At 39.2% G+C, this 27,608-nt stretch overlaps 1 protein-coding gene across 3 annotated transcripts; it reads left to right on the top strand.

Moving 5' to 3' along the window:
- The first annotated feature begins 246 nt into the window (after positions 1-246).
- On the top strand, positions 247-27,584 carry FAM149A (family with sequence similarity 149 member A). 3 transcript variants are annotated; one of them, XM_058838308.1, is made up of 14 exons: positions 247-508; positions 12,607-12,717; positions 13,683-13,815; positions 15,325-15,467; positions 16,218-16,343; positions 16,504-16,680; positions 18,566-18,756; positions 20,150-20,304; positions 21,379-21,482; positions 21,683-21,901; positions 22,217-22,337; positions 23,019-23,147; positions 23,510-23,588; positions 24,423-27,584. In XM_058838308.1, exons 1-14 carry the CDS (start codon positions 297-299, stop codon positions 24,494-24,496), a joined length of 1,974 nt encoding a protein of 657 aa, XP_058694291.1. In that variant the 5' UTR covers positions 247-296; the 3' UTR covers positions 24,497-27,584. The 3 variants fall into 3 exon arrangements, with proteins under 3 accessions (XP_058694291.1, XP_058694292.1, XP_058694293.1); XM_058838309.1 differs by lacking the exon at positions 247-508 and adding an exon at positions 10,374-10,531; XM_058838310.1 differs by lacking the exon at positions 247-508 and adding an exon at positions 10,670-10,688.
- The last annotated feature ends 24 nt before the right edge of the window (positions 27,585-27,608 follow it).

Below are 27,608 nucleotides of genomic sequence, written 5' to 3' on the forward strand. Positions count from 1 at the left end.
TTTGCCCCTTAATATTAGATGGGGTTCTAACTGGAGGGAAAATCGCAGGCTTTGTTTGCAGGGCTCGCCGACCGCGGCAGGTTGCTGCCGGGGGCCCCGCAGGTGCGCAGCCTGATCGGGGCAGCTCTCGGGCCTTCCGCGGGCGCGGAGCTCCCCGCCCGGGGCGGTGGTGCCCGCTGGGCTTTGTTTCGCCTAGCAACGCCTGCCGGGCCGCAGACAGCGGGCAGCTCCCGCCGCAGGCCGCCGCCCCTCCCCAGGGCTTGCTGCGCCGGGAGGGGCTCCGGCCCCGCGCTGCCATGAAGGTGGCGGCTCTGTGGGCGGGCGCCCTCCTCTCCAGGCTGCGCCGCGCCCCGCCGGGCCCCAGCCCGCGCTCGGCTCCCGGTGCCACCGACAAGGAGCCCGGGGCGCGGGCGGAGGCAGAGGGGCTGCTGCTCATCACCCCGCCCGACATCGGGGAGGAGGCGGAGGCCGAGGGCGACCAGGCGGCCGGCATTCCGCGGCACCCCGCGTGAGTGAGCGCCCCGCGAACCTGGGGGTACGGGGGAGGTGTGTGCCCCGCACTCCTGTGGCTTCCTTCCACCTGGCTTTTTCTGCCTCTGGGTGTCCTGAGACGTACCGAGCCTCTCTCCGTGGGCAGGGTTTTCCTTCCCCCGGCAGTACGCCAGAGGCGGGGAAGCGCACCTTCACGGGCAGGAGCGATGGCTCGCACGGCGAGCGGCGTGTGTGCGGCGCCGTGAGGAACGAGGAGCTGGAAAACCCTCGGGGATCCGCCTGGAAGGGGACGGGAGTCAGAGCCCGGCCCCGCACTGCCGGAGGAAAACTGTCCCGTGCCCACCTCGGGATGCGCAGGGAGAGAAGCCGAGGTGCAGGGGGCGCGCAGGGGATGGTGAGCTTGGGTTGGTATCGTAAAGGTTCTTCACGTAGGTGTGTGAGTGGTATAAAGATCTGTCTGTTCATGGGAGCTGCTGCTTCCCATGAAAGCGAGACATTTCAGTCACTGCCTTGTGGATTCGGAAGTGCCAGTAACAGGTGTGATACTTGGTTTGGATGCTTCTCTGTTTAATTTTCAAGTCTCACCATGAAACGTTTAGGGTTTTCTGCAGATAAAAGAAGTCTGCTAAATAGGTGTGCTTCCATTTGGTGATGTTTTGCTACAGCAAAAGTATACTGAAATGTTTTCTTAGCGTATTTTAAACAGAAGAGCTTATAAAAGTGAGCAACAGTTGTGTTACTGTATAGGTGGAATTTTTCTTAGTATTACAAAAAAGGAAGTTTTTTTACAGTGTATGTATTTTATGAACATCTGTAATTGCTGCTTCTATAGTACTAAACTGTGCTAGTCTTTATTACTGGCAATCAGAACAGTAATGTTTTGTTAGGTGTTGATAGGAATGAATGTATATTTAAGTTTTTAACTCTTTAGGACAGAAATCTCTTTTAGTACACTTAAATTTTCAGATGGATTTTGGAACGTCTGCTTTAAGTTTGGTTTCCATGTGGCATAATATTTAAAGCAGGAGCACAAATCCTCCTTCGTATACTTCTTTTATTTCCCCCTACTCCAATCTAGAGCTTTTAATTTTGTTTCAAAATATATTGCAAGCTCTTTCGGGCTTCAACTTTTACTGTATTTGTGTACAATAGTAGCCTTTTGTGAACAGAGAGGTTAATCTGGTTTTATGTGTAGCAACAAGAGTTGTTTATAAGATGTTTTGTGCTTTATATAAACAATGCCAGAAAAAATCAGTGTTATGTCCCTGTAATTTCCCCCTAGCTGCTGCTTTTTTCAGTACAAAAAATAAAGCCTAGTAAAATGTCTATGACTTTTATAATTAAAATCATTAAAGAATGGAATCCACTCTTAAACTGATTATATTAGGATGAAGAATAAACTCTAATTTTTTAAAACTGTGTCCAACAAAATACTCATTTTGACTTGCTACTGAACCACTTCTAATTGACATCACCTGATTATCCCCTGACTTATACTTTTGTATGCATGGTGGCATTTCTAATATTTTATTCATAGCAGTAAAGATTATACTGTTAAGGTATTGTCTGTCTTCAAAAAAACCAAAACCAAACCAGAAAGAGGTAGAAGAAGGAATAAGATACATCACTTTGACAAGGAAAGTTTATACCTCCGCATTAGCATTTTTTTAATTAGATGGTTTCACTTAAGCTTTTAGAAGACGCATCTTAATTAAATATTGAAAACCTTAGTGTTCCTTGCTTAGTGTTGAGATTAGAATTTGTGAGTTACAGAATATGATAATATATTATTGATAGTTTTACACAGGAAGCTTTTGCTTTCCTAGATAAAATTCCTTCATGACAAGTTTTATTGCTGTTTAAAATGATTTAGAAGACATCAATGACCAGAGTATTTTCATTAATAGCAATCTAACTATGAGTAATTGGTTAATAAAGGATCCATTTTATGTCTTCGTGTTTTTTTCTGAAGTACGGACAAGTTGATAACGATGACAGTACATGGAGAGTGCAAAATAATGAAAATCTGTCACTGATTTCTATCTACCATTCCCAGATATGTTAAATTTTCTGATTTCCACAACTACCAGCAACTTGTCCTAATAGTGCATAAGGCTAAACTATGGCAGTACTTTGTGAGATTTTACATTCACTATTTATTTACATAGCAACTTCATGTTGTTTTAACCAAATTGAAGGAGGATTTATGATGAATAAATCTTTTTTTTCTTCATAATGGAGAAAAAAATTCACAATTTTACTCTTATTTGAAAGAAAATACATTCAGCTATAAAAGAACATGACATTTCTTGAGAGGATAAGAAGATGCCTTATGCTACATTTACAACAATATGTTAATGTACCAAGATACGTAGATTCCTTTTTAAAGAAACTTTATTATTGCTATCTTTGAATGTTGCAATAGGTAGGCGAGATAACAACCCCCACCTAGTCTAAAGATAAATTGGGAAAACCTTAAGTTACATTGTTTAGTGGTGGGTAATATTTTGTAGAAAGTAATTTTACTGCTCCCTATTACCAGAATGGTTCTGACACATGGGAAAAAATGTTTGTGAACTTGGTATGAGAAGTTTAGCTTTATCTGTGTGTACAAATACCATGATCTTTTGTCAACTTTTATTTCTTAAGGCTCAAACTTTGGGCTTCAAAATTATTAACTTTGAAAATGGGGATATAAGTAAGATGATGAGCTTGCGGAAGAGGGTGGAAACTCCGGTTCCCTGTCTCCTATTTTACTCATTAACAGCAATAGTTCTCTTTCACACTTTAACACATACTGACCTAGGTAGGGCACTGTAGTGTTACTAAGCTGGTCACTTCTCTTATTGTACTGATCTAAATATAGTAAATATAGTAATGTGGTGGTCTATTTTTTCATTGCAGTTAAGTGTACAAGTGCTCAGAAGTAACTTTTAATACCACATGGTACTACACATTCATTTGCACTCTCTAGATGGATGCAACTAAAAATAATTACAAATATTAGTAATGTCGTATATAAACCTCAGTAGCTGGAAAAAGTTACGGTTTGGGTTGCAAGGGACCTTAAAGATCATGTAGTTCCAATCCCCCTGCCATGGGTAGGGACACCTTCTGCTAGACCAGGTTGATCAAAGCTCTATCCAACCTGGTCTTGAACACTTCCAGGGATGGGTCACCCACAGCTTCTCTGGGCAACCAGAGAACCAGTTCCAGTGCCTCACCTCCCTCACAGTAAAGAATTTCTTCTCAGTATCTAATCTAAACCTGCCATCTTTCAGTTTAAAGCCTTTCTGCCACTACCTACTCTTTGTAAAAAGTCACTCTCCAGCTGGCCTGCAGGCCCCCCTTAGGTAATAGAAGCCTTCTCTAAGGTCTCCCCTTTTCTTCTCCAGGCTGAACAATCCCTGCAATCTCAGCCTGTCCTCATAGAAGTGTTCCAGCTCTCTGATCATCTTCATGGCCTTCCTCTGGTGTTTCTCTAAGAGATATCCTTCTTATGCTGGGACTCCAAGAGCTAGACACAGTGCAAGCTAATCAATTAGACAATAAATGTTAAAAAAAAAAAAAAAAAAAAAAAAAGAAAGCAACCACAAAGCTTTTAAACCCAAAGAATCTCATTTTATCTCTAAGTCCTTTAATTGTTCTTGGATGCAGAGGAGTTGTGGTGTTTGTTGGAAACTAATATGATATGTTTACAACCAGGCATTTTATTTCTGATCCAGTGCTCAATAAATAGGATTATTAAGTCAACCATGAAAAGAAGAGGAAGGGCCCTCAGTCTATGTTGGTACTCTTAACTGTTGTGAACTGCTCTAAAATTTTAGAGGAGTTAGTGGGATTTTATTTTAGATATTAGATATTAATTAGATTTAGATTCAATTAGAGATTAGATATTAATTTAGATATTAATTTTAGAGTGAGTTAGGGGACTATTTCATTTTAATTGTTTGTTAATGTAGAGTTCAGTGTACATTGTTCATGGGGGGGTCACACCTTTAGTTAAGGTTTGGGCCCATAATGGGCATTTTTTTTCCTTCATCAATATTTTTGGTAAGGAAGATAATTCTTGGATACTGCAGTAGTTTGGTGAAAACTTGTGGTCTTTTCAGTGGTGAGATCATTCTTGTCAGTTTTGTCAAATGCTCAAGGAATTATAGATTTCTTGTCTCACAAAATACCTGGGACTGAAGCAGTCAATCTTTTCTCACTGTTGCTACAGTGTGGTTGGGAAAGTTTTCATATTGTGTGAATGTGTGCTTGTGCATGTATGTACACTGTATGGATAACAAGTGTGGGGATTTCTGTGCTGTTCTGAGTTCTTCATTTGAAAACCTGTGCTCATGATGTTCACAAGTTGGCATGTGATAGTTTTTACATCCTTACCTGATGATTTCTGTCTCCTGAGTAGATGCTGTATTTTTAGTTCAGTATGAGAATGATGTTGATAACACACCAATGTTTGGTTGTTGCCAAGCAGTGCTTACCCCAAATGAAGGACTTTTCCGTGTCCCAGGCTCTGCCAGTGAGGAAGTACACAAGAAGCTGTGAGGGAGAATGGCCAGGACATCTGGCATGAACTGGCCAAAGGGATATTCCACACAGGTGGTGAGCAGTGGTATTGTGCAATTGCTTGGTTTTCACTTGCATTTTATATCTCCCTCTCTCTCTCTCTCTCTGGTTTTTAGGAAAGCAGTTGTGTTTGTGGGATAAATAAAGGGTCATTACTTTGTTTTTCAGTAGTGTCTTTTGTCCAGTACACCACCATGGAAGTCACACTATAGCAAAAATAGAGGAAAGCTTTCAGATCCTCAAATCTGTTTGGCTACATCATATTTTAGCAATATGGTGGCACATCTTGACATCTCAAGGCAGGGGTGTTTGTGGTTACAGAGGAAGGAGAAAAGTATTTAGTATGCTTGAGCATATGTAGACTAAGGCCTCCCCACAACTGCATTTTTTCACTCTGTGCTATAGAACTGTTGCCACACAACATTTCAGATTATTTTTGTTTGTTTTTTTAAAACTGTTGTTTTTTTCTAAGAAGATGAAGTTCTGCATCTGTTCTCAGTGATTCATTATATGTGCAATTTTCTTCAGAGATCAATGATCAGAAGGGAAAACATGTTCTAATCTCTATGATGTTATGCTGCTGAAAGAATAGGATTTCCAAGTTTACATAAAAAGAATACACAGGGAAAGTCTTGTGGATCACTTCCAAGTGTTTTGTTAGGGTGCTACTCTGTCCCTGCCTGTTCAGACACTTGATCCTGAAGCAGTAAATGCCTCCTATCAGATCCAAAGAAATAAAACACCTTCTCTAAGACACTAATTAGCATTCTTTATTATTGCAGTTAATTAAGATGATAGCATTTTTCTCAATGTTGATTCATAATTTATATTAAAAAGTCAGATTTAATTCTATAGTATCTTGCACACAGAATTTTTTTATATTTCTTATAACCAAGAATTATACTTACAGTTACATTTTTAGAGTGAATCAAATTACAAATAGATTTAAAATTATATATATAATACTTTTCGAGCTCATGCCATCTTGAATGCATTTCAAAATTATAAATCTTTTAAAATTTGCGGAAGAATAAAATGCTATATACAAATAAGCCTGTCTTTAAAATTGAAGCAGTTTATTCTTACTTTGTTTTATAAAGATAGGAACATAACACAGATCATGGCTGGAAAAGCCTTAAGTCTGTTTCAGGATTCAATATGAAAGTGTCTAATAGGAGGGTTAAGTGTATGTACTACAAATAGCCACCTGAAATGCTGTGTTATATGCACACAGATTGAGATTGTATTAAAAATGATGGCCTGCTCTTAGTGTTGTCAGTGATTTAACAAAATAACTACATTCACATCTTTATTATTTTCTTCACTCCAGATGCAATAACTGAAGACCTTGACCCTAAGGGGATGCAGGTCTTGGGTAGGAGAGGGGACTTTGAGTGAACCTCGTGGTTGCTCTATGCAGGAGACTGCCACGGAGGACTGACAAACTGTAGATGGTGATGCCTGCAAGCACAGACAAGCCTTCATGATGTCATTCCAATCCTAGCTACTTTTTGAACCAAGTGAGGCTTTTATTATGTTATTATTTGCTAATAGAATTTTAGCAACATATGAAGAAAATTTGCATTGTGGCAGATTATGGTAATTTGGTCAGATCAAAAAGATAATCACCTGAAAAACTCACCAAGAGTTCAAACTGTATGAATGCTACCAAGGTAGTTTGATCATTAAAGCATCCATACATAGCTTCAAAGACAGTAAGTGACATTTCTGTAAAAGGAAAGGGCCAATCAGGTGGTGTGGTTAAACACTATCAGTGTTTTTATCAGAAAAAACTCTGGTAAAAATTTGTATTTTCATGCTTCATATATAGTTAGTACTTCATTCATTGACCAACAACCAGATGACTGAAAGCACTGAAACACTTCTGGCAGTGCCCATTAATAGAGAGGAGTGCAAAATGAAAATTATCTCCAAGCCTGGAGTGACACTTACCAATGGAGACATGCTGTAATTTTTGGAGTGTATTTTTTCTCTCTGTCAAGCCTCTGGCATGTTCAGTAACAGTAATGATAAAGATGTGTTGCTAGAAGCTAAGAAGGTCAACATTTGCTGTATTAACTTTCAAGGCAGGTTTTCTTTTTCCTTCTCTTTAATAAGCCATGTCATTTCTAAACAAACAAGCCAAACATAGCTGCCTTTAAATAACTTTCTGCAGAAGGCTAGATGAATATTCTATTAAATTTCTCATGATTCTGTTTCATTTACATGCACCTACTGGAGTTACCTTGGCTAAATTATTCCAGAGAAGCTTTTTCAAGATGTGCCACAATGAGCCTGACTTTGAGAAAGCTGAGGCAGAGGGATTGTAAGCAGGGACAGGCATTGTTGTCATCTACCTGGATTTTCTTTGTATTGCTGTAATAAGTGATTAAATGCTGAGCCAAGCTGACTACTTTCATGAGCTGTAAAAGTCAGTGGATACGTCTGATAAAAGGTCCAGAATGCTGTAAGAATGTGGTGCTGCTCTTTTAACCAAGTTTAAGAATGATCAGCCCCTGGCACAGTTGTTACAGCAGTCTTCACATAGTACGACCTCCTCTGGCATCTGCCAATGACAATACTGTCTGTTATACCTGGCAGTTTGTGGTCACTGAAGTTACAAGAGAGTGAAAGTGCTCTTCCTAAAGATCCTCTCAATCTTGAAAAAGATGTGTTTTGTCAAGAAGTAAAGGGAGAACTTACCATGGCTGACTGCAACCAAGTTGGACAGATGACTACCTGACCTAGAGGGAAAAGAATGTGTGTATTATGAATTTAGTTTTTTTCTGTGGTATAAATATTCAACTACAATACTGTGATGCATGCCTAGAATGTTGTACATTATTGAGGTGGAAAGCAGTCATATCATGTCTGTTTCTTGGTTGCTCCAAAGATGGAGCAGCATGAGCTGGTGAACGTGTGGAAGGACCATTTTGTGCAGTGATGGTTTTCAGGGTTTGCAACAAAGTTTGTACATTCTGCTCAGTGAACAAGATACTGACTAGGAGTGTCTGTTCACTTCCAAGAAAATCCCCCTGACAGATGGGTACTGTGTTGAGAGTGACCCTTTAGAGAGGAATATCTGAGCAGGCTGGATTTGTGGAGTTACAGCTTCTGTTCACTATATCACTTCAAAGAAGAATAAGAAATAAACTTCCATGGTAATTGTCCCAGGCCAGTTTAAGAAAGGTTGGTGTGATTTCAAAATCTCTTTTTTCCCCCAGATATATTTCCACATTTATGCTAGAGAGAGCTTATAGTTTGATTTTTTTTTTTTATTTTTTATTCTCACATCAAAGTTTTATGGAAATCTGGCATACAAATAATAATCCCTTGGTTTTGGAAACCAAGTGTGGGATTGACGAACAAGCAGAAAGCGAGAATATGAGTGAAATGAATAAAGATAATTATTAAGGCTTGAAAAGACCTCTAAATCATTAACTCCAACCATTAATGCAGCACTGATGTGTTTACCATTAAACTGTGTCCCCAGGTCCCACACCTGCGCTTCCAGGGTTGGTGATTCCACCATTTTCCTGGGCAGCCTATTGCAATGCTTGACCACCCTTTCAGTGATGAATTTTTTCCTAATATCCAATCTAAACCTCCTCTGGTAATACTTGAGGCTATTTCTGCTCATCCTGCCACTTGCTCTTTGGGAAGAAAGAACAACCCGTACCTGGCTACAAACTCCTTTCAGGTAGTTGTAGAGAGTGATGTCCCCCCTGTTTCTCCAGGTTTAACTGCCCCAGCTCTAAATGTTAGGTTAAAAGATAAAGCATGTCTTGTTAGGAGAGCATGATGTGGTTAGTATGCTCACGTTTGTTACAAATCATGCTTCCAAAATGGTAAAGAACATGTAAAGTTTTGAAATATGAGAAAATTATTTCAGACAACAAGGCCACAGCTTTATTAGAGATTAGGGTATTATGCATTGTTTCACATACATATTTTCTATATGGGGCTGTGGCTACAAAATAGACTTTGAATCATCTGTTAAAGAGGTCTCATAGCATGTATGACAGATAATGAAGTTAGCATTTTATTTTTTTTCTGTTAATTGACTTTTCTAAACTCTTGTTGAATGCCCTTTGGCAAGTCCTTTGGTAATTCTCTTCAGTTCCAAATTAGAATAATGGAAGCGGTATAAGTACTAATAATATACTCCTTCACAGTTATTTATCCATATAATTGACATTGTGTTGGTTGGAAAGGAAGAAGGGGATTGGTTTAGAGAAATGCAAATGATATTGTGGGGTTTTGTGGTGGTAAGGTGTGGGGATGACCAGTGGCTGAATCTTCTTGTTGCAATGACACAAAAAGCCTTCCCAAAGGGTTGCACAAAATTTAGCTCTTGCTCTTAAGACTCTACACTGTGGAAATGTAGGAAAAGGTGGAAGGTTCAAATTGCATTTTCTTAACTAGGACATAACTTGCTATTCTAGATTTCATCTGCTTGGATATTTTTCTTGACAAAGGACTCTATTTCTGGGTGTGTGCATGTATCTGAGATGTTGGACAAATGTGCTCCTATAGGAGAATGATTGCTAAGGACAAGGAAAATTTTTATTACACATGCAGTTTCTTAATGATTTACTGACCACAGAAGATGGGGCTTTGAAGAATGTGGAACTTTTCTTACCAAACAGGTTAAACAAAAAAAAAATACTATCAGAGAACAAATGCTAGGCATTTTCTATACACTTTTTTTAGTGAGTAGTATTTTGTTTGGTTATGAAACTTTAAATATCATTTAAATGCTGCTATTTGTTTTCCTGTAAGATGAGGCTTCATATGCCTTGCTTTTTCAGTCCTAATTTTCAGCTTATTTAATGTTGCCTTTCTTTTTCCCTTTATTTTCTCTTTCTTGTATTGTCTTCCTGCTTATGAGCAGATCTGCTTTCTCCTTTAAGAGAGGCTTTCTGCAAAATATATAGACGCCAGAGTTTTTATGTCCTGGAGATAGAGATGAATGGAGCTACTGGATTACTTGAGTTAGTGTAAATGTGCAGCTGACAGTCTATGCTCTGCCCTGGCACCCGTATTGATGAGGATCGGTAACGCGCACAGGGGTAGTTCGGATGAGAACTCTGTTAACAAGACAAAATCTTTATGAAGTTGGCCATCATGGCATAATCTTTGTTCATCTACGAAGGGGAGGGAAACCTCCTCTGGTCAGAAAGACCAAGCTCGGCGTTCTTTGGCTGCGTGTTGCGAGGCGAGAGATGGGGAGATCGCACCGCTCCCGCCCAGGCTGAGGCTTTAGGCTTTTGCGGGGAGGCCCTGAGGGGTGCGAGGCCTTGCCGCGGGGCGTGGCGCGGCGCTGGCAGCGGGCGCAGGGACCGGTGCGGGCGGTGCAGCGTTGCTGCCGCCGGGGCGGTGCGAGGGGCGCTCGCCGCGCCCCCATGCGCAGGGCGCGGGGCGCCGGCCCGCCGGCCGGCTGCGACCGGGAGCTGCTCGTCCTGGGGTGAGTGTGGCGGCTGAGGCCGGGGCTGCTCGTCCTGGGGTCAGTGTGGCGGCTGAGGCCGGGGCTGCTCGTCCTGGGGTGAGTGTGGCGGCTGAGGCTGGGAGCTGCCGTCCTGGGGTGAGTGTGGCGGCTGAGGCCGGGGGCTGCTCGTCCTGGGGTGAGTGTGGCGGCGGCCGGGAGCTGTTCGTCCTGGGGTGAGAGTGGCGGCGGCCGGGAGCTGTTCGTCCTGGGGTGAGTGTGGCGGCGGCCGGGAGCTGTTCGTCCTGGGGTGAGAGTGGCGGCGGCCGGGAGCTGTTCGTCCTGGGGTGAGTGTGGCGGCGGGCCCGGGGCTGCGGCCCCTGGCGGAGTGGGTGTGAGGGCGGGCCCGGGGCCGCGGCGGCGCTGCTGCGGTCTAGGCGGACAGCGGTGTTGTTGTCCCCCGTCACTGCGGAGCTTTCGGTGAGCAGCCGGGAGCTGCTCCAGCTTCTGGTGTTCGCTCGCCAGCGCAGGGGAAGTGATGCTGTAGATGTGCTGGGAAGTGTTTTTCTGTCGTTTTATTTTATTGCAATAATTTCCTGGCACATCTAATGGCATGTGATCCAAGGAGTCGGGAGACGTAGTACAACAACACAAAAATGTGGCAGAAACATTACTTTGCTCCACCTCACAACAAGACAAGAGGACACTGCCTGAAATTGTTCTAGGGGAGGTTTAGTTTGGATATAAGTAAGCAGAAGAGAACAGTAAATGGTTTCCTCTTCCAGTGGTGTTTCATGGGAATCTGACCTGGACAGTTTGAGTAGGTAAAGAGCAGTGAAGTGTGAAACCTTGGTGGTGATATTAAGTCGTGGAAAAATTCAAAGAGCAAGCGTCAGCTGTGAAAAAAATTGAAAGACCTTATAAGGCTGCCCAAGCAATAACACGGCAAATGTTGGACAGAGAGGGATGTTCAGGAACAGAAGGAGACAGGATTCCAGGTAGAAGATGGACGGTGAGCTCACAGTTACTTCTTGGGAGATGGATCTTGGTGTTAGGACAAAATGAGACTCAAGTCATGGGACTGGACTTCATGAATATTCATAGAGCTTCCTGGTGCTTACTGGCCAAAAACAGATGCCTAGGGAAGAGATTCGATATGAAGTGTAAGCACATGGAAATGTTTTCCACTGCTGTTGTACCAGCCTCCAAGAATTCAAAATTTAAGGTCTTCCCTGATGAGAAGTTCAAACTTACGGTGGGTTTTTGGTGTCCTCTTAACCAGGACATAGCAGTAGGATGTGTGATGTGATCCATATGAGTGAGGCGTTAGATTTTGGCATATGTGTCTTTGTAATATGTGTAATGGCAAGATAAATATCAGAAAGGATAGAAGGAAGAGAGAGCAATCCTAACTGTTGCAGAGCTAATCTACAGTTCTTGTCTAAAGAAATGAAAATTGTTGAACTGTGAGCTGTTTTCGTGTAGTTACTCATTCACAAATGTACTTTGATGTAATCATGCCACTGTGAGGGTTTTATGGGATGAAAATAGGTTAAGCAATCTGTTGTTGTGTTTCCAAGGAGCACTTTGACTCGTCTGTGTACGTTCTGAAGAGGAGGGTTTAGCATTTTAATGACCCACCTTCATGCATCGAATGTAATATGTGATTGTAAACAGTTGTGTAATTATAAACAGTTTCCATCTAAAAAAACAAACAAAAAACCTCCCCACAAAAAGCCCTAGCTCCCAAACAAAGGAAAAAACATTCCTTCATTAAACTGCTGTATGGGCATTTACTGGTTTGTACCTTTGCTCTGTTGTTGAAACAGTGTAGTGCTGCTTCATTTGTGTGGGCTTCTTGCAAAGCTTGAACTGCAAAATCCAAGAAGGATGCCAGTAGAGTAAAACAAGTCTCAAAGTAAAGTACCTTTGTAAGTAAGGTGGATAAAAGCTATTTTAAAACAAGGTAGTTTGTTTCAAGCAAATGTTTGTCATGATGGAGAGGATTGAAAAATTTTCTCTCTCCTTTCCCCTTCCCTCCTCACCCCCCCTTTGCAGTGGAGATGCGACTTATCTTTTATTTAAAATTATGGAATGTTATGTTTCTGTGTTTATAGGAAGGGACTGTCCATAGGTTCCCCAAATCGGTGTCTCTCTGGAAAAAATGGAGCGTCTCTTCCATCAGTTTTTGCAAGAAATGTGCAAGAAGCCATTGACAATTATACTTGGTATGCATCTACTTCTGAAATAATAATAAATTAATTAATAATACTTAATTAACTCATTTTTGACTTAGATTTTTTGTGTTTGGAATTAATTTTCACTAAAGTCACTTCCAGCCATTCTCATGGATAATAATTATAGCACAATAATGAGCAGGATGCAAATTGACCTAACCTGCTGTTTATAGGGTTTGAATTTTATTCCTGGTTTGTGATATGAATTTGAGTATTTTAAGACTGTGGTAGAGGGCACTGTTTAGGTCTGGAATGAAAATCAGACTTCATGATTAAATTGAAATCATGCTCATCAATGTTGCAGGTTAGTTAACTTTCAAGAAGTTTCATTCCAGATGACACTGTTTAGGGTTTGCTAGTCCTGCCCATCCAAATGCCACTGCTTTCCCTGCATCCTGGGGTGGGTGGTAGCTGGCAAGGACCAGCTAGAACTTCGGGGCTTGAGTTGCGCAGGTCAAATTTTAAAGTGCATTAGATTTAGCAACCTATAAACCACAGCATAGAGACATGTAACTCAGTGCTATTTGAAACATTAGTAGAGATCTTGTGCTTAGTTTTGCAAAAGCTTTCTTGTGGTAGCTTCTAATGTGAAAGAGTTAAAGAAAGCTTATGTTATCTTTTATGTGTTTTTCATGTGATCACTAGCTGACGTGGAGAAACCAAAATAATTGTTCAAGCCAGAAATATTGCTACATACATATAATTATATTCAAATACAAACACAGATACATATTCATATTTTAGAGTGCCATACAGTTGCAATGGTGTATATATATGCAAAAGCATGATAGTGTAGAAGGAATTGCCTTTAAGGCAGTAAATGGTACTAATAGGAGCATGTATTCACTCTACTTTAAAATATCTGCTTGCATCATTTACTTGATTAGGTGCTTTATTTAAAAGATATTTATACAGAAAATAATTGTGTTCTTCGTTTTAATTTGTCTTCTTTTCAGCAAGACACTTTCATCACTTTCTTCTAGTGGTTGTACAACACCCACAGAGTTGAATAATACTTGGCCTGGAATAAACAGCTATACTACCAGTTTGTCTACTGAAAGAAGTTCGGTTTACTCCTGGCGGGATGATGTATGTCACAGAAACTTTTACAGTACCCTTTCTCTAAATATTGTAGAAAATACTAGTTTTTACTGATGTTGGACATGCAGCATCTCATCCATAATAGCCTAATGAATAAGTGTACTAATTGAACATTTAAAAAATACTTTTGGTTGCAAGATGGTGTCCGTGCAGTTAATGTTTAACAAAGGAAAATGGAATAAAGTGATAAATTATAAAGTTTGGGGAAAACAAAGCTGTTTTACTAAGCCAAAGTTTAGGTTTCTGAGTCTAAGCGAATGATAAACATGTCTTTTCAAACACTGTATATTGCAGGCAATGTCTAAATTGAGTGTTCTCAAAGTACATTCATGAATATGCACAGAAATTTCCCAGTCTTGGTAAATATTTAGCTCTTAAATAAACTCAGTTATTTTTGTAGATGATGCAGAGAGAGGTTGTATCTGTTACAAAGGCTGAACTCTGAGGTGTACCTGGTGCAGGCTGGCAGTGTTAAATAAATCCAAAACTGACATTGCAGTTGCTGCCACTTTAATTTCAGAAAGCCTTTTCTGGCTGGTGGTGGTAGTTCAGCCATTCTTCTTGCATAATACCCTAACCTTTAGGGTACTGACCCCATCTGTCGCTGCTAGCCCTTCAGGAGAAAGACTGACTGAATATTACAGTAACCTGTGTGAGAGTTATTTTTTCATTCCTTTTCAGTGTGATCCCTTCTGAGTGCATTGAGGTATTCAGCTGGAAATGAGCACGCATGGTTTGGGGGGCATTGAGTTTTGCCAGTTATTTTAGTGTATCAAAGTACCTAATGTAAGTGGCAAGTGTCATTACAAACAGTGCCCCAGCTGAGGAACCCTCAGCCAAGTGCTTGTCTCCACATCACTGGCACTTCTCTACTATTTTCATTTGCTTCTGTGTTAACCTAGTCTCAAGTTGCACTGAGTTGTAGGTTCAGGGAAGAAGTGTGGAAGGGCATTTCTCACACTGACAGCTGTTTCCTAAGCACTAGACTACATCTCACAGGTATAAGGTGCTCACTCTTTGCTCTCTTAACTGTCGTACTTAGAAAGGAATAAGAGCACTTCTTGAAAGAGGAGGGAGCTTTTGTGCCCTGGGTGCCAGAGATGCAGTGTGTGTGCTTCACATTGGCACAGGGAACAAACTGGGAATCCAAACAACTTATAACTGTTTTTTTTGGGGGGGGGGGGGGGTTGTTTTTTAATGTGGGCTAATTCTAGGCAGCTTATTTTATCTTTTAACATCAAAGAAATGCAGCCTTGTAGTTCCTTTTTACTAAATCAAGTAATTCAGGCCAGCTATATGGGATTTTTTTTGGTTTTGGTTGTTTTGTTTTTGTTTTTGTTTTTGCATTGTGGTATATAAATTATTGTGTCCAAAATATATAGTCTGACTATGCATTCTGACACGCTCATCCAAGTTGATTCATGTTGTTCTGTTCTTTAAATATCATGGAAATTTTAGTATACATGCATATTTGCTAATGACTGTTATAATATATAGGAATTTGATAAAGCAAACACACAGAAGGTCCATCAGTTATTTTGGGAGATTGATGAAATGCTGTTTGAAGGAAAAGTGACCTCCCAAACAGAGAACCTGCAGGCAGAATGTGCAGATTGGGTTGAACAATTTCCTCATATAAGGTAAGGAATTTCCTGCTAGTAGTAGTTTTAATCATCTGACATTCTAATCTGAATTTTTGGGGTACCCTCTTATGGTTTGGGCATCAGCAACACTTGTGCATTCAAACTGAGCTGTGCCAAAGTTACTCAGTAAATCTGGGCCGTGTTGCTTTAGCAGCTGATGCCCTTTATTTTGATTAATAAAATTACTGCAGGCAAAGTTGTTCAGAAATTATTTTATTATATAATTTTATGTATATTAGAGTTGCTTTCATCTTTTCTCTCTTCCTCTCTACATTATGCATGTTGGAGTTTGCACATTTTCTGAACTTTAACTGTAGCCTTAAATTTCCATGTAAACATCTTTGATTAGCACTTTTACTCACCTTGGTGGATGCCAGAGTTGGACAAGTGAAGTCACAGCACATGTTATGTGTCTTCTGCATCCATTTTTAAATGTATTGTACAGAGTTTTTTGATGAGAAAAGAAGTGTGTTTACTTTTGTCATCCTTTAGAGCAATCTAACAGTTGGGTTTTTTTATTTGCTCTTAAAATTTATAAACTAGAATCTCATATTGTGTAAATCAACTTAACTTTAATGACTTAAATACTAGGCAATATTAAGGTAATACACAAAGCTCTGGCCCCTCAAAGCAGGTGTAAGTTGTGCTTTTTCATTGCCTGCTGTTTGCAGGTGTTTGTATACTGGATATTTGCATATGGCTAAGGTTTCCATCTGTGATACTGCTTGTTCTCTCCTTTTTATTCAGGGTTCTAGGAAAGCAGCTCCTAGTGCCAAAAGATGAAGGCTTTCAGCATTTTCAGAGCAAAAATGATGCCCGTGTAGATACTAAGAGTGTGCCTGGCCTCCTTGAATGTACTGGTCATACAAAAGAGTATGTTAATTTTTTTTTAAGTTTTTGTTTAAAAAAAACAAAACTTCAGAAACATGTACAAATATTACTTTCATGTTACTGAAACATGTCAGTATAATTAAATATGCACTTTCTTCTTTCTTTGAATGTTTAATTCTCATTTTCTTGATATTTTTTCCAGGCTCTGCATCTCAGGATCTAAACTGATCCCAACAGCATTTCCAATACATACATCACTGGATTCAAGTTCCACTAGGATTTCTTCTTCAGACTCAGCCATGTATTCCTTCCTGGAAGAAGAAATTTATGATGAGGATGGAAAAATAGAGGAATATCTTGCCTTTGACAACAAGGAACTGTAAATAACAGATATATGTATTTTTGAAGAATGTATGAAAAGTTTTCAATGAACTGAGTCAGGGTTCATAAACTGTGTTTATCTTCTGTAAGACTGAGTTCCTTCTGTCCCTGGGTTTGGTAACACAGTCGTCAGAACACTCACTAGGCATGTGGAAGATTAGGTATGTCTTTCTAGAGGTCTAAAGCTCACATCTCCCCTTTCAGAGGAATGTGTCTTAACCACTAGTTGTTTTGAGGTATTTGATGCATGGAGATTCAATAAAATGAATATTTAATTTTGAGATGGGGTAGAATGAAGGCATTTCTTCTCCCCAAGTGAGTGCCTTGAGCATCAGGTTGTTTAGTGTCATTACACTGTTTGTGCTGTCATTGTCTGCCCTAATGAGTCTTAAATTCTTTCTGTGCAGAGTATAACAGCTTTGTGAGGAGAGCTGCAGGTTACAGCCAGCATTTAGAGCACTCTTGTGTGCAACAAGTCATTCAGTCATCTTCTTGACAGTGCATCCTAGGTTTCCTGTGAGCCAGTTGAATGTTCCAGCAGCTAGGCTACTGCGTGGATAATATATCATCATGTGCTATTTTCTAAAAGGCCTCTAAAAGAGGAAAACTTTGGTAGGACTTGTTGGGCACAAAACACAGCTTTTTGTGCTAAGGCCTTATGCACATTCAGAACAAAGACATGGCTATTCTGAAAACCTGAGGAGCCAGACAGAGACCCTTTCATTCAGTGCTCTTTTTGAAAGAGAAGGCTGGGGTTGCTGCCCTTTTAGGAAGCGTTTAGGTTTAAGAATAGCCTCAGTAGTCTTCTCACTTTGTTTTACTAAATAAGCAAACTTAATTTGGGAGGGAGACTTGTCTGAAGCTATGTTTTTCTCTTTTGTCTCCTTCATATGATTCTTGTTTCCTTCAATTCTTAAATACTTTGTTCTCCATAACTAAAACAGTAAGTGTTAAAAAGCCTGACAGGAGAACAGCTTGGTCATTTTGTGAGTTGGACCACTCAGCCATATCTCACGTACAGTTAAGAATTATGCAGTGTGGTTTGAGGAAGAAATGAAGAAGTGACAGAGAAGAGAAAGGGAGGTAGTAGAAACCAGTGGGAATTTAGAATCATCTCTTTGATCTCAAAAAAACCCAAATAAACAACAAGAAAAAAAACCCACAAAAAACCAAACCAAACCAAAAAACCCAACCAACCCCCAAAACCAACCAACTGAAAAACCCCAACCATTCCTTAGAAAAAATATGATGGCATTAAAATAAAGAAAAAAATTAAAACTTTCTTCCTGAGAGAGTGTATTAAAAGACCAAGTTAGGAAATATTGCTAAAACATGGTTCCCTAGATACAGAGGAAACAAAAATTAAAAAGCGTAACTGTCCTTACTGTAGTGTAGAGGAAGAAGGTATTTGTAAGGCTATAGGCTCTACCATTCCTGTTATACTGCAGAAATCCTTTAAAGTTGTTTCATCTTTGATCAATGGTGGAAAATTGCAGATGTGTGCAGATACACAGGACAGGGCATGCTGAGAAGGAAACTTTCTATGTGAGAGTCCTCTTGACAAATACAACAGATCTTGTTGCCTATAGCATGGGATTTAGTCTCAAATGACCATGTGCCACATATAAAACTTTTTCCTAGACCTGTAAATCTTTCTTTTGTAATGCCCTAATGGGATTTTTAAATTTTTCAATGTCAAGCAAATGAAAGAGATATCAGTATATGTATTTGATAGGTTCTCCTCCCTTGGGTGAATTTGAGTTTGAATTTTTTGGTTATCTCCAGCTGACTGCCTTTTCTTCCATATGTATGTCTCTCTATTGAAGAGGGCGGGGGAAAGTCAATTCCCATGGGAATTCTTTTGAATTTGTTTCCTTTATTAGTGAGGATGAGATTTGGGAACAAAAGAAAATGCGTCTTTCTGAGAAGAGGTGTAAGCGTGGCATCCCCCCTGTTTCTCCCAATGCCTGTATCAAAGATGCTGTTACTTCTGAAGTATTTGATCATATCTGGAGCAGTGTCATTGGAATATTGGAGGAACTGATTAAAAAAAATTGGGAAACTAATGTCCCAGGTATTTAATATTTTCATTTGAAAATATGGTGTTTGTTGCATCTAATTCAGAAAAGGCATCCTTCCCTACCCCTTTAAATTAAGCAAGTTTTCCTTTAGTTAAGATAACCAGTGCTGTAGAACTGTAACGTATATAACGCCTTGCCACGAGAATGTGTGCACACACATGCATCTAAAATAAAACTTTCTTCCAAATTTTTAGTGAGTTTTGTACAAGAGATGTAAAAAGAAAAATACTGACTGAAATAGCTTCATTGCAGGAGAGCGTGTATAAAAAATTAAAACATTAATCACTGGCTTGAAGATGCAAATTGATGCTCTTAGTCATCATTAATCAGGGGATTACTGACAATGTGATCTGGAACCTAGGAATCAGAGTCTTCTAGTCTTCATTGTTTAAGCTTTATTAATGAAAAGAACCCTTGGGTAGTCAGAATGTTAAAGTGAGATAGTCTTGTTGATGTGCAGGAGTTCATGAGTTCACTATAGGATGAAGAAAAGGTGACACATGTAATTTTATTTTATGTTTTCATATTCTAACAGACTGTAGTGAGGAAAAATAAAAGCTAGGAAAATTAGGTGCAAGTGAAAATCTATTTAGTGTTATCATTGGAAGCCGAGTGAAATTTCAGTTCTTTCACTGTATTTTAAAAGGACAGAAGTAACAGTAGAATACCTGAGGGTGAGTCTTGGAAGTTACCTCTAACGTGAGGTACACTCAACCTCAAATATAAGAATACAACAAAATAAGAAATGGCAAAATTTCTCTGAATGCTTGCTGCATCAGAACTTAACATTTAGGTTTTACTGTAATTTAAAAGTTCTTTTGACACCACAGGTGGATTGTTTAGCTCTCAGTATTACAGTTTAGGGACGATCATTTAGCAGTATTACGGTAGATTTGTTCTTTTATATTTTTGAAGGTGATAAGCTTATTACAAATAGCTAGTATTTCAACTAGGAAGGAAAAGAATTTAGGTTTATAATAGAAATAAGATGGCAGCATATACCCAAAATGAAACAGTTCATAGCTGCTGTCAGACAAGTCAATAGACTTTTAATTTAATATATATTTTTAATTTTTTTGCTACTTAAAAAGAAAAAGCTCTGGGGATTTTTAGACAGCATTTCATAGGTCTTACATGTATTTTCTTAAACAACCACCTCCAAATCTATTTGTATAGGCGAGCTTGTATGTCAGTGCCAGAGAAGGCATAGACAAATGGAAATGCTTTCAAAAACCCATAATTTATGTTAGATTTTTAAATAGCATGAAAATGTAAAGCTATGTGAAAGTCTTTATTTACTGTGTAGTGTAATGAACCCAAAGAAATGATGGCTAGTAAATGTAGAAAATACTTCTTACACCCTCTACTTTTTTTGCTGTTGTGCAGAGTGTGACCAACAAATAGAAAAACTGAAAACTGTTACAGAAAAACTGCCGCGTTTGCCAGTCATTCATATTACAGCAGATGCTGGGACCATTCCTCTTTCCAGAGGCTATGAAGCACGAAGTGTATCTTTTGGGGCTCATTCTGTTTCATCACAGGTAAAAATAAAAATAAAAAAAACACCTTTCTGTCAAACATTTTTTATTTCTTCAAACCTTTGACAGTCTTGATTGAAACTTGAAAAGGCTCTTTTCCTTTCTTTCCTCTTTTTCTTTTTTTCTTTATACCAAATAGGTGTACTTAAAATCATCTAATTTAAAATGAGGTTTCATTCAGTGTTGATTTTTTGTTTATTCTCACTTGTTTTTCTTTGGTAGTCCTTAAAGGCACAATTTATCACTGAGGTATTTTTGATTTGCAAAGTCTTGTTAAATTCTATTCTGTCCTTAAAAACTAATACTGCTTTTATTGTGATCCAGTAATTTCTTCATGGTAGAATTAAAAAGATAAACTAGGATGTGAAGTTGCAACTTGCAGTGCTTTTCTCACAACACTGCGAGTTTCAGACTCTTCCATTCCTTCTCTTTTTCTTGGCCTCTTGTGAAAGTGCAGTACATCCACAAGCACGTTGGCACTAGACCTTTAACTCTTTGTGGAAGCTCATGCTTATATGGATAAAATGTCCTATTTCGTCCTGCTTGCTATCTCCTCCCTCTGTCTTCTGGTTCTTGTTTTGCACACTGCTTCTGTTTGTTTTTTTCCTCCTGTCTTTCTCTGTTGAGTTCAAGTGACTTAATTTTCTTCCATTGGCTCTTTTTCCATGCTTGCTAAACAGTGAGATAAGGAACACAGAAAGATGGCACAGCAGTCTTGGTTCTCCCCATAGGTGCACTTTGTTCTGTAGTGGTCACAGAAGCCAGGAGAAGCAAAATCATGCCTCTGTGCTAAGGGAAAATGGAAAGTTTGAAGAATCAAACTCTGGCTTCAACTGAAATTTATAGTTTAAATAGACTTGAAATTCAGTAACTAAATTACGTAAGTTGTATTTATAAAAATTTGTTTAAGATAAACAAAAGAAAAAAAGCATAGTTGCCCCATCTACTCCTAATAATTGTACTGAACCATCTTAAAGGAGCTTTTGTAAAAAACAACTAAAACACCTCTTAACTGTGTGCTTGTTGAGATCTTCCTTCTAAAAAAGTAAAGGTTAACACAGTTGTTGCTTTTAATAGGTTTACCGTTTCTCCAACAACTTCTGTACTGATCTGCGTGGTGTGATGACAATTCAGGCAAAACCACTCCAACAGAGGCATGCTACCACAGCAGAAAAAATACAGTAGGTGACATTGACATTCAAAAAATATGACATAATTCACATTATGTAAAAAATGTCTTGCACATATAAAAAAATTATAAAAAGGCAGTGATTTCATATGTATCACTGGTATGATAGTAATTTGCAGATGTAGAAATGATGCACTGTTAAACACTTGGTTTTTTTTGATCCTAATTCCTTATTTCTTTCTCTTTCCCTAGGAATGAGCAAGAAGACAAACAGCACAGCATTGCCTACAGCACTCCAAATTCAGCCCATGGTAGACTGGGGACAACTTCTGCTAACAGTGTTCTCTCATCATCTCCAGTTCTGCTGGCATCTTCTAGGAAACTACCAAGGTTACCTTCTCTCACCTCTGACCAACCCTGTTCAGAAGTTCCTAATATGTACCATGATGAAATCTGTAAAGGGATGAAATTGTGAGTTTTTCATTTTATTATTTTCTTTTCTCAGAACTTCACTGAAATTTCACCACTAAGGAATTTTGCAAAATACTTGAGAACTAACTCGTGATTTCTTATTAAATGTAGAATTCAGAGGGAAGGAGAAAGCCAGCAGAGCCATGATTTTTTGAGGAAAGGCATTTTTTTTACATCTTTATTGCTGTATTAGGTGCTATTACTTTCTGTAGCTGAGCTTTGTAAAGAAATGTATTACTTAATAATTTCATATTACTTCAGTGGAGAAGTCTGTAATGTGAATGCTCTAAAAGTGGAACTCTTACAATTCTGTAGGGTTGGCAGCCGGGATCGTTTGTCTCCTGCTTGTGCACCTGCAACCCAGAACAAGTTACCACCAATAAACTCTGAGGTTGTGGAACAACGTGTTTCAGTACCTCGAATGCAACAGAGCTTTGTAAGTTGTGTTCATTTTTTTAACACAAAGAACTTCAAACTATTTAGAAATAAATTATTCTATGCCACTGGTTAAAATGAGTAATTTTACAACTTGAGTTGGTTTGTATTAATAGATAGTTTTAACATGCTAATGTGTGTTACATTTGGGTGCAATTACAATGCAAGGGAAGGAGGTTTAAAACCTCAGGTCACAGACAGATCATAATGGAAAGACTTCTCTGACAACAGAAAAACCTGATCTTAAAAAAGAAAAAGCTCGAAAGAACCAGCCAACAAGATCACCTTAGTAATCTTGCTCTTCTATGCATCCAGATTTAAATAGCTCTTTTCAGTGTTCTATTCACTAATGTTAGGTTATAAGAATTAGAAAATTATGCTGACTGAAATAGAAAAGGATAACAAGTGAAAAAACCAGATCTTATACTGGCCTATTTTTTGATGGCTGAGGAAGTAATAAATCACCAGAAGAAAAGTAAATTAGCATGTTGCTATATCAATATGCCAACATAGCAACTGTCTCGCATCTACTGAAAAAACAGGCAAACACTTAAATTGGTGCTTTTGTTCATTGAAAACATATTTTACTTATCTTCTTTTGAAGTTTTCTATGTCAACAGAAAAAAATATTTTAACTTATTCAATTGCTGCATTCTCTTAATGCTCTTTTTAATTCTCTCAGCATCAAGAACGATGTGCTCATAGCAGAGTGTCAAGTGCAGTAGCTGGCACGACAGAGCAACAGCCACTCAGAGAAAGAACTGTTACTGTTGATCAATTTTCAAGACCCAACACAACTCATACATTCAGGGTATGTTACAGTGTAAGCAGAAATATGGAAAAAGGAAAGAAGTTTTCTTTCATGCCCGCTGTTGGTTTACAGAAGGCCTCATTTCTGGGTCTCACGTGACTTCTAATGTACAGGGATTCCTGCTACCTGTAAAGAGAAGGATGCTAAAAGTCTTGGGGAGGGTGTAGGACAATTGTATGAGGAAGAATTTTTTTTCAGGTTTTGAGGGTGTGTGTTCTAGAAGTGTACAGTTTTAGTGCTGTTTGGAGCTTTGCACTTTGGTAGGATCCAGTCTGCTGGATTAGATAATAAAAACCCTAATCAAACCCTTTCCATAGATAAGTGTATCACGCTAGCTAAGAATATATCTTTCCTTTTTACAGAGAGACACACCTCAGAAGTCACTGACTTCCATGGATTTTGCTAACCACAGAAGAGCTGGTCAAGGATTTTTGATAACAGGTAGGCAAAGAAGAATGACTTGGAAGTCAATAAAACCTATTAACCCATCATACTGTCAAAAAGTGTAGTGCTTAGGGACAGCCATCTCAGCATGAAAGAAGAACGGGTTTTCTTCGCAGGATCTTTTGAATTGTATTTTGAAGTCTCTTCTCACTTGTTCTGAGGTAGTCCTAACTCTTATGGTTAGGAATCCTGTGAAGCTTCTTTTTCTTGTTGTGACATGGGAGGAAAAGGATTCGATCTTGTCTCGTCTTGTCTTGTCTCATCATCTTCTTTTTTTTTTTCTTAGTATTTTGACATATTTACAACTATAGCAAGAATATGTGGTGTACAGGCTAGATATTTCTGCAGCTGCTAGAGTAGTAACACAGTTGCATGCTTGTGAACTGCTCAAGACAAATTTTATTTAAGTCTGAAATTAATAAACTTTTTGTGTGAAGAAAAAGATTCTTCATACAAAAAAGTATATTTGAAAATGCATTTAAAAAAAAAAAATCTTTCATAAAAAGAAGTCAGTATTGATTTGCAGTTCTCTCTTGAATTCACAACCCCAAAAAAGGGAGCAACCCTATGTGGCTCATTTTGTTCCATTTTTACAATAAAGCTGACTAGCTAGTTCCTGGTGGATTTGAGTCCTTATAAGTAACCTTTACTGGTTTGGAAGTTCCTTGAGTTTAAATAATTATATCATTGATATAATTGTATAACAGGTGATGTAAGAATAAGGGCAGGTTAGCAAATATTAATCTGAGCACACTGGTGGAAGTAACTCATATATAATCTTGGAGTGTCTTTCAGAAGCTAAAACAATTAATAATGTTTTATATTTTCCAGGTTCGCAGAATTACTCCAGATCCTTTCAGAGAAATCCTCCAACCTCAAGGAAGAAATTTCAGATTGCTTCATAACCTGTTTTAGGAAGAAACATAAACACTCTACACTGAATGAAAGACTGAAGCACTAAATTTGCCACTTAGTATCTTGTGTAACAAAGAAGGTGTGCATATGCTGGTGGTGTCTGCTGAGACTTGCAATCCTCAGGATGCCTGCATTACCTTCTTTTAAAATTATTTGACCAGAGGTTAGATTAAAAATTAGAGTAAAATGAAATAAATGGTTGAGGTGTCTTCTCTGTTTGCAGTATCAAGAGACTGTGGCTGCACTTTCTTCTCAGGCATTCCTCCTTTTTATGCCTTTCCTAGAGAATTATTTTTCTACCTATCAAATAAGATACATTTAGATCATAAAGTGCTGTTCCTGCTTTTTTTGTTTCCTTAAAGGTGTTCTAGTCTATCTAGATATTAGTCATATATAAAGTTTATACTTTTAAATTTATACTTTTAAACAGGAGTTTGCAGTACTTCAACTGCTATTTTAACATTTCTTCATTTTTCAATCTGTCTCATTATTATATTATTATAATATTTGATCTCTTACAAATATTATCTGTACCAACCTTTTTTTCTTCTTCCTTTAATTCTTTTGAAATCTCATTTATTGCTGTTCTAATCATCAGCAACTATGGGAATTGCTGAGATAAACTTTGTTTACAGCAAGTAATGTTTTCCCTTCCAAGCCAAACATATTTGTAGATGCCGAGCAATTGAACCACATGCTGACAAATCTGTAAGACCATTCTCACTTTTTGAGATTTCTTGTACAAATTAAGAGAAGAACAGAATAACAAGTGTCTGTTTCTGCAGCTTAAAAAGGAAGATTTTCTAATTACTAGAGCAATGGATTGCTCTCGGGTGGCAAGAGAGAGGAAGAAGGATGTTTGCTGTCTACCAGAAGTATTTTAACACTTCTCACTTTTGGTCAGTTTTTGGGCACCTGACATCTTACATCCTAATAGTCATTATAGACTCATTCCAGGTTGGCAGGTACCTCAAGGATCATCTGGTCCAATCTTTGCTGGCAAAAGCACAGTCTGGATAAGATGGCCCATCCCCCTTCCAGCTGAATTGTAAGTGTCCAATGTTGGAGAATCCATCACTTCCCACATAGTGGAGAGATTATTCCAATGGCTGATTATTCTCATTGTGGAAAGTTTTCCTCTCGTGTCCAGTTGGAATCTTCCCAGGTGTAACTTGCACACACCACTCCTCACTTTTCCATAAGACTCCATATGAAAAGGGAATTTCCATCTTAGCAGCCACGCTTTAAATACAGGAATACAGTGATAAGGTGTGCCTAAGCTTCTTTTTTCCAAGCTGGACAAATCCAGTTTTCTCAGCCTTTCCTCACATGACAGGCTATCCAATAATTTGGTCACCGTTGTTGCCCTTTGCTGCACCTTCTCTACCCGGTCCACTATCTTGTATAGCAGGGACCAAAACTGAACACAGTATTCCAGGCTGGCCTGACCAGAACTGAGTAGAGTGGTATAGTTACTTTATCTCTCCTGGTGTTGATGCAGCCAAGTCTTGTATTGCCTTTCTTTGCTGCAGCAATAAACTGTTCACTCACATTGAGCTGTTTGTGTGCCAGGTCCCTTTCCGTAGAGCTGTTCCCTAGCCAGCCTGTGCTGCTCTCCTGGATTATGTTTTGCCACGTGCAGGACCTTATATTTGTCCTTATTGAACTTCATAAGGTTCTTGTTAGCCTAAATTTTCAGCCTGTCCAGGTCCTCCTGCAGGGTGGCTCTCCCTTCCAAAGTGTCCGCTGCCTCACTCACTTTGGTATTACTGACAAACTTCACCCAGGTACACTTGATCCCATAATCCAAGCCACAGATGATGCTAAACAGCGTTGGACCCAGTATCATTCCCTGGGGGAATTCCACTTGTGGCAGTTGCCAGTGTGAAAGGGAGCAATTTATTACAACCCTCCAGGCGTGGCTGGTCAGTCAGTTCCCCACCCACCGCATGGATCCCACATCCACACCATCACATAGACATTTCTGTAGGAGGAGGCCGTGGGAAGCCGTATCAGAAGCCTTGGAGATATCCAGGTAGACAACGTTCACCACTGGCCCCACATCAACCAAGCGGATTCATTTGTTGTAAGAGTCAATCAGGTTTGTCAAGCACAATTTGTCCTTGGACAATCTGTGCTGGATTTTCCTAATCATGGGCTTCATTTGATTTGTAACAGCCCCCAGGAAATTTTGTTCTATAGGTTTCCCAGGGACTGAAGTAACACAGATGCGCCTATAATTTTCTGGATCCTCTCTGAAGTCCTTCTTGTAGATAGGAGTGACACTAGCCTTTTTTCAATCTTCTCAGATGTCCTCCAAATTCCACAACTCGAAAATTATGGAGAGTGGCCTTGAAGCTGTATCAGCCAGCTTTCCTTGATTTGATACTGTCAGAGTGCATCAATGTGTAGAGGTCAAGGTAGTGTAATAGTTCACGTACCATCCTTTCCTTCTCAGATAGTGGGTCTGTGTTTGCATCAGCCAGGATTTTTTTTTTCTCAAGGCCTGGTATTGGTGAAAGGACATGGGTGAAGAAAGTGTTGAGTACCTCTGCCATTTCAGCCTTGTTGGTGACTAATTCATCTCTTCTGTTAAACAGCAGGCAAATACTTTCCTTCTGTCTCTGCTTGTTTACATACCTGTCCTGGTTTCAACTGGCATAGAATTTATTTTCATCCTCATAGCTGGCACAGTGCTGTGGTTTAAATTGGTATGAGAATAATGTTAATTGCACCCTAATGATTTAGTTCTCGCTAATTTGCATTTGTCCTACATCAAAGACCTTTTGGTGTCCTGTACTCTGCCAGTGAGAAGGTCCACAAGAAGCTGTGAGGGGCCAGGACCACTGACCCCAACTGGTCAAAGGGATATTCCATACCATGGAAGGCCCTGCTCAGTACATGAACTGGTGGGGGGTAGCAGCTGGGAGGGACCTATTGGTGCTTGGGGGTAGACTGAGGTCAGTGGGTGCTAAGCAATTGTTTTGTGTAATTGCTTGTTTCTTGGGTTTTGTTCCTCTCTCTTCCTGTTATCATTTTACTTTATTATATTTCAATCATTAAACTTTTCTTATCTCAGCCCATGGGTTTTATATTTGTTCT

The sequence above is a fragment of the Poecile atricapillus genome, chromosome 4 (genome assembly GCF_030490865.1).
Source record: "Poecile atricapillus isolate bPoeAtr1 chromosome 4, bPoeAtr1.hap1, whole genome shotgun sequence".
NCBI lineage: Eukaryota > Metazoa > Chordata > Aves > Passeriformes > Paridae > Poecile > Poecile atricapillus.

Excerpts from the sequence above, each read along its gene's own strand:
- FAM149A (XM_058838308.1), top strand. The coding sequence starts at position 297 with ATGAAGGTGGCGGCTCTGTGGGCGGGCGCCCTCCTCTCCAGGCTGCGC. Across the intron at positions 18,757-20,149 it reads TTGGGAAACTAATGTCCCAG|AGTGTGACCAACAAATAGAA; the intron begins GTATTTAATATT and ends GCTGTTGTGCAG. Across the intron at positions 22,338-23,018 it reads CTCGAATGCAACAGAGCTTT|CATCAAGAACGATGTGCTCA; the intron begins GTAAGTTGTGTT and ends TAATTCTCTCAG.